We start from the raw sequence: 7,786 nt of genomic DNA on the forward strand, positions 1-7,786 counted from the left end.
GTTTTAAAATCTTTTCGTTACTAAAATCATGGATGAAAAATACAACGCTATTGTTTTAGGTACTGGTCTTAAGGAATGCATCCTTAGTGGACTACTATCAGTAAGTGGGAAAAAAGTTTTACACATTGATAGAAACAAGTATTATGGAGGTGAGGGTGTTTCTATTACTCCACTTGAAGAATTATTTGCAAAATTCAATTTGCCATCAGCACAGTTGGATGAATATGGACGCTCAAGAGATTGGAATATTGACCTTATTCCAAAGTTTCTCATGGCTAATGGTCAGTTAATTAAATTGCTCATTCACACTGGTGTAACTCGTTACCTGGAATTTAAATCTGTTCAAGGAAGTTATGTTTATAAAGGTGGAAAAATTTTTAAAGTTCCTGCAGATGAAAAAGAAGCTTTAGTATCAAATCTCATGGGTATGTTTGAAAAAAGACATTTCAGGAACTTCTTGATTTTTATACAAGAATTTAGCATGGAAGATCCAAAAACATGGAAGGATATTGACCCAATAAAACTAATACTGCTCAAATGTATGAGAAGTTTGGATTGGATAAAGATACAGCCGACTTTACTGGTCATGCCTTAGCTTTGTATCGAGATGATGAGTATTTAAATAAACCTTGTGTTGAGACAATTTTAAAAATTAAGCTGTACAGTGACTCTCTGGCACGATATGGAAAAACCCCATATTTGTATCCACTTTATGGTTTGGGAGAACTGCCACAAGGATTTGCACAATTGAGTGCTATTTATGGTGGTACGTACATGTTGGATAAACCTATTGATGAAATTGTCCTGGAGGATGGTAAAGTAGTTGGTGTACGTTCTGGAAAAGAGATTGCAAAATGCAAACAAGTATATTGTGACCCATCCTATGTTCCTGATCGTTCAGAAAAAGTAGGACACGTTCGTTGTATTTGTTTGATGAATCATCCTATTCCAAATACTCAGGATGCATTATCTTGTCAAATCATCATTCCACAGAAACAAGTAGGCCGAAAATCAGATATCTATGTTTCATTAGTATCTTACACTCATCAAGTTGCAGCTAAAGGTTGGTGTGTAGCTATGGTTAGTACTACAGTGGAAACCAATAATCCGGAGAATGAGATTAAGCCTGGACTTGATGTATTGGGACCAATCAGACAAAAATTTATATGGGTGAGTGATTTTTATAGACCATGATGGCAGATAGATGATGGCAGAGAAAGCCAGATATTTATCTCTGAATCTTACGATGCCACTACTCATTTTGAGACTACCTGTCTTGATGTATTGGATATCTTCCATAGAGGTACAGGAGAAGATTTTGATTTCTCTAAAGTCAAGTATAACTTGGGAGACAAACAAGATTAGAAATTTCAAATAGCTCTTTCATGTCCCATTTTGTCATTAGAGATATCATCTACCAAAGTGTGTTTTTGGATTACAGAGACAAATTTACATTTGTAATATAATATACAGCAAGCCGTTTATATATATTAGAGATATCCTTTCTATACAGTTCTCTTTAAACTGCTGTGATGATGAAGTTTCAGGAGAGTTTCCAGAAATCAGCTTTATATGTTTTATTTTTTATTTTTAATTGTCTTTTGAAAAATTGGTGTATGTATACATATCTTGAATGAAAAGGGAGCAAATTGTCCAATAGAGAATATTGTCCTAGGCTGTAAAATCTTGTCATTTCACACTGCATTTGTTTCAACAGTTAAATTGTAAAAATAGTAATATGTGACCCTATAAATGTTACAATAACCCATCTGATTTTTGCAATGGTTAATGTAATCTTAAAAGGTTGACATATGCTGCATCATATTAAGCCTGTGTATAACAGTTAAATGTAGTGATATAAAGCTCCGCACTGCATCACAACAACTAGCAACCAATTAGATGCCGTGAAAATATGGGAAATGTATTGTATTCAGTTTTCAAAGTCTATTGGCTGAAATTAACATATTTAACAGAATGGGTTTTTAGTAAGAATGCTTATTATTTTATTGCAACTTTGAGAAATGGACATTTGAATGTGGCTTTTACCTTAAAATTGCCACAATGGAACAACAAAATTAAATTGTATAACTACAATTTTATTTCACTCTACTTTCTATTTGCTTATCATTTGAACTAACTAAAATATGCTCTTTAACAATGCTGAACTTAGATTGAGAATAAAGCAAACTGTATTTCAATGTTAAAGTTGTTTACTTGCAAAGATTTTTTAATTACAATTTGATATTTCAATATGTCTTCAGGTTGAGCATATACCATTCAAATTACAATTTTTAAAAAAGTATATTAACAGATTCCAAATGTGCAATTTGGTTTATTCTTAATCTAAGTTTGGTGTTGTTAAAAAGCATAGTTTTATTTACTACAAAAACTGCAAAATGGTTCTCACTTTTAAAGTCAAAGACGAAGTGACTCATCAAGCATATCCAGCTGCAATTTCTATTAAGTTTCCATCAGCACAATTTAATGCCTAAATGGATCTCCATTAAATACATCTCCTTTTCACCATGTATCAGACTGACTCTTCTGAAATTAGAATAAAAATTATTGGCTAAGCTCATCACTGAAAAATGTTATCTAGACACCAACAAGAACCATGGGGGCAAGAAAAAAGCATATCTTCTGGTAAGGTGGTAGGTGAAAATAGTTTGAGTTTAATTCTGTGATGTATTTGTATGTAATTTGTGGATATTACAGAATGTCAAAAGAAGTGCTTTTTTAAAATTTTACCTGAATTTAAAGGTTTCAATAGTCTATAAATTTCCTCTTCTAATGGTTGATGTGTATATAAAGGGAACTTGATCCCCTCATTGCATCTAACTAGAAAAGTGTCTTGAACAATATATACAACCAGAAAATTTACATTTGAGTATCATTTTTCTATAATTAGAAAAAAGAGAAACATTACACTTTTAAAATAAATTATGGCTCTATATAAAAAAGTTTTCTGATAATAATATATCAATATATAAATATTAAACTCATATCTTAAGTGTAATATTAAAAAATCGTAATATCTTTTATTATAAATAACATAATAAATCATACACAATAGTATCTACCAATAGAGAGAATTTCTCTGTTACAAGGGCAAATTACATAATTAAGGGTAATACTCAACATAGATTTTTAATATAGAAAAAATAAATATATAACTATACTATAAATATCAGTAGCATACTTATAAATAAATTGATGTTTCTATTTTAAGAAAAATTATCATAAATCCATGGTAATCATAATTATTATACAACAAGTAAGAATGTCTTAACATTTAGGACTTTAAATGATTAATTATTATTTATTAATATGGAATTTTTTAAAGAATTTTAACAAAATAATTATGTATTTTGTATATGTTCTTTTTATTAAGATTATTTAGGTTTATTTTAAAGTCAAGTAATGATTTATTATCACATATTTTAAGTATACAATAATAGTCTCGAAATTCATCAAGTGCTTGACAATTATAAATTAAGTGATATAATGAGAAGTTTACTGAGTCACAAAGAAAGCATTGAGAAGTTGTAAAGTCAATATAGGTATTTTTTTTATAAAAAGAGAGTATTTATTTAATTGAAGTTGTATTATTAAACGTTTTATATTTAAATTCATTGGTTGTAGCATATAAGATTGAGAAGGAAACTGTAACAAGTTGATATACCAAGGATGATAGGTGCTTTNAAGTCAATATAGGTATTTTTTTTATAAAAAGAGAGTATTTATTTAATTGAAGTTGTATTATTAAACGTTTTATATTTAAATTCATTGGTTGTAGCATATAAGATTGAGAAGGAAACTGTAACAAGTTGATATACCAAGGATGATAGGTGCTTTGATTTAATGAATTTTGATCTTTGTTTATAGCTTGAGATATTGCCGAATCTATTAAGCATGTGTATCCAAATTGCCAATCACAAATGTTATTCCCAAACAATAACTCTGATACACCAAATGTATTTAAGATTTTAGCAATTTATAGTGCCATAGATGTTTAAATCTTTGATTTTTACTTTGATTGACATTTTCTTGATATTTTCAGATTGCATTATCGTTCTCATTCTAAAACAATCATAATCAAACCACACTTCTTATTTTTGTTTTGATGATTTCTTTCATTTTTATTAATGTAAATGTAGTCATTTAATATAGTTATCATTAGTTTATATATCATTTCACTATTAGTGATTGTTATTTCTGGTATGACAAGAAAACAGTTGTTGATCTCTATCCAGTATTTTGCATTTTTATATTTTATTTTTGGTGTTTTTAAATTGGTTGTTGGTTTTCCTTAATGGAGATAGTAGGAATTTAGTTAATGTGGGAAAATAATCAGAAGCATCCAATGAAGCTGTCATATAATCCACACAACATTCTAAGAGCAGATCAGAACATATTGTTAAATCTATTGTAGATTTACCAGAATTGGTTAAACAGGTATATTCTGTCGGAAGATCAGAGTTAATATGTCCATTCAGTATAAATAATTTATATTCTATAATTAAATCTATTAGTTTTTTCCCCATATTATTAACTTTGTTAATCTGTTTATCCTTGGATTTTTGGTTATAAAAAATTAGATGATTGGAGCCTTCATTTTTGGAATCCATCAATTCACCAATTATAGAATGAAAGTCACCTAGTACTATAATATAAGGGATTATATAACACCATGAATCAATAATTTTGAAGATTTCATTAAGAGTATTCATATCTCCAAAAGGCACATAAATCAGCATTAGCATCAGTAGATCATTGTTTTTATTTACTAATGTATTTTTATTGGTTGAGATAAGGAGAAGTATATAATTAGTAGCTTTTTTAACTTGAATTACTTTAAAATAGTTTTTTTTCTAGGAGTATGCATAATCCACCACTTGAGCAACCTGGTCCTACTAGTTTATTTGCAAGGACTAATTCCATTATGAACTTATTGGAGAAATTAGTTGTATAAAAGTTTTCTGATGTAATCCAAGTTTCCATAATAACAAAAATATTCAGTTTATATTTGACATGCAGGGAATTAATAAATGAAGTTTTGTATTTAAGTCTCTGATAATTCCAATTTATGATTGGAAATAAGTAGTTATTCTTGAGGTTTAAAGGATGCTGTGTTTGACCCTGGTTCTTAGTGTATCAGCTAATCAAATTTGTTGAATTGGGGAAAAGTAAAAAAGTATCTGCATAAACCAATCTTTTCATGTTGATGATGTATGTAATTTTTCCGTTTCCTGTTATTATAATGTCATTGTGTAATTTAGCTCGTGGATTTTGTTTTTTTATATCATATAACATTGAAAGTAAATTTTTGGTAAGATCTGGTGACATTTGAATGTTTCCCCAATCTTCAAGTTGATTCTGCTGTTTTTCTTAATATATGCAAAAAAAAACTTGATTTCGAAGTTGATTATTATTAAAGGTTATTCTTATTGTTAATTTTGGTATTTTTGTTAATTGAATTACTTCCAAAATATCATATGGAACTATATTTTGAATATTTAACAAATCACTAATAAAATTATAGATTTCTGCCTTTGAGATAACTCTTGAATTAGGATACTTATATAATATAATGCTATTATGATTATGATCATTAAATAGAGTCCATTTTAAATTGCATAAGATCTTTCTCAATCTGCAAGGTGTCAATCTGAGGGCGTAAATTAGTCATTTGCTCTTCCATTTTTGTTTGTTACTCTTTACTTTCCCACAAATATTCACAAATTAAATCCAATTCATCCTTAATATAAGTAATTTGACTAAAAAGTTTGTCATTTGATGTTTTTATAAGATTGAATATTTTATTCCATAACATTGTAGAAGAAGTGTTTAGTAGGTTATCTGGGTTATGTAGTAGAGTATCAAAAATAGTAGGCTCACCTGAAAAATCTTGAATGTTTTATTGAATTAAATTTCCATTGTTGTTTTCATTCTCCTCAAGAGTATCTTGTAGGTAATTATCCAATTGTAAACTAAAGTCTGTAATAAGCTTGGAGCCTGTTGTGAGGAAGTCAGTACGTTTACTCACTGGTTTGCTTCGACTAAACAATTCTATAATCACAACAGTAAAATTATACAACTTTCTGACAATATAATTATATAAACATATAAATAAATTTTTATATACATATGCTTACATAGTAAGATTAATTAATAAAATGTTTAATTAGCACTAATTTTCAATAAAAGTTATTTATTTTATACATATTGTTTATTGCTAGGTTACCTAGCCTAGCTCTGTAATTTAGGTCTTGGCTTGTATTAATTATTACAATGATTTGATATTTTTTACAATATTTTTCTAATGCAGCACAGTCCTTAAAAAGATGAAGTAATGAAAAGTTCCTGGATTTACACCAATAACAATATTTTTTAGAAAAATCTGAGAATTCATCTCTCATGGTTTTGTTTGCTAAAATATAATAAAAATATCAAAAATGTTATATGTCTACTATAACTTCATTACAGTAATAAAAATGATTATAAACGTTAACACTTTACAATCAGTATGTTTTTGATTCAGAAGTAATACTTTTTATATATATTTTGTCTTTTATATATAAATTTTGTCAGGATAAAAATACAAAATATAACATAGTTAATATATTTTTTCTGATCAATTCTATAAAATAATACTTCATTAAAGATTATATATGATTATTAACTTGTATAACTTGTACTCTGAATAAGCTTACACATACGAGAGTCGTCACAGAAATACCCGACCTGACATATAGATGGTGGTACTTGTTTGAAAAAAACGACTGTGTTTGAAAGTATCAACCTTATAAAGCCTAAGTTTGAAGTTTGAAGACACTATGTTGTTTAGTATTTTTTTGGCAGCCATCAATAGTGAACAATCTCAGTGAATTTGTAAACATGGAAAAAATTGGTCATTGTTATGTGATACAATACTTTCATTTAAAAGGTTTCAGTCCAACTAATATTAAAGCTGAGCTAGATTAGAATCTAGCTCAGCTTTAATATTAAGCTTTAATATCTACTCTGGGGGAGTCTGCTCCCTCGTTTACAACAATAAAATATTGGCAGAGTTTAAACGAGGCCGTATGAGCTGCCAAGACGAACATTTCAGTGGTTGACCAAGTGAGGTGACCATGCCAGAAATGGTAAAAAAAATCCACAAAATGGTATTGGATGACCATCAACTCAAAGTGCAAGAGCTAGCAGACATGGTAGACATTTCAAAAAGTGTTGTACCATTTTGACTGAAAATTTGGACATGAGAAAGCTGTGCGCAAGATGGGTGACAAGTTTGCTCACGAGACAAAAACAGCGTCGTGAGGATGTTTCAATTGAGTGTTTGGCAATGTTTCGCAGCAACAAAGCCGAGTTTTTGCGTCAGTTCATATCCATGGATGAAACATGGGTCCATCATTTCACACCTGAGACGAAATAACAGTCGAAACAATGAACTGAAAGGGGAAAATCAGCTCCAAAGAAGGTGAAAACAGTTCCATCTGATGGCGAAGTCATGGCATCAGTTTTTTGGGATGCACGTGGGATAATTATCATTGATTATTTTCAAAAAAGAAAAAACAATAAACGGCGAGTATCATGCGAACTTATTGTAGCGCTTGAGTGAGGAAATCAAGAAAAACGGCCACATTTGGCAAAAAAAAAGAAAGTGTTGTTTCATCAAGACAACGCACCAGTTCACACATCCATTATTGCGATAGCCAAAATCAATGAGTTAAAGTTCAAATTGCTTCTTCATGCACCTTATTCACCAGATTTAGCTCCCTTGGAT

At 29.3% G+C, this 7,786-nt stretch overlaps 1 protein-coding gene and 1 long non-coding RNA gene across 2 annotated transcripts in view; one reads left to right on the plus strand and one right to left on the minus strand.

Annotated features, from left to right (window-relative positions):
• The window catches only part of LOC111640557 (rab GDP dissociation inhibitor alpha-like), a 46,653-nt gene extending 44,885 nt beyond the window's left edge, over window positions 1-1,768 (plus strand). Inside the window, 2 exon segments of the mRNA XM_023386579.1 lie at window positions 616-1,407; window positions 1,497-1,768. Coding sequence (XP_023242347.1) covers window positions 616-1,365 — 750 coding nt within the window. The 3' untranslated portion in view covers window positions 1,366-1,407; window positions 1,497-1,768.
• A 639-nt stretch (window positions 1,769-2,407) lies between these two features.
• On the minus strand, window positions 2,408-6,554 carry LOC111640564. The gene is made up of 3 exons (XR_002759288.1): window positions 5,899-6,554; window positions 2,749-2,898; window positions 2,408-2,544 (listed from the first exon to the last, which is right to left on the minus strand). It is a non-coding gene; the product is annotated as an uncharacterized LOC111640564 (long non-coding RNA).
• Window positions 6,555-7,786: the final 1,232 nt, after the last annotated feature.

Source organism: Centruroides sculpturatus, unplaced genomic scaffold (assembly GCF_000671375.1).
Source record: "Centruroides sculpturatus isolate CEXI.00-Female unplaced genomic scaffold, Cexi_2.0 scaffold148, whole genome shotgun sequence".
Taxonomy (NCBI): domain Eukaryota; kingdom Metazoa; phylum Arthropoda; class Arachnida; order Scorpiones; family Buthidae; genus Centruroides; species Centruroides sculpturatus.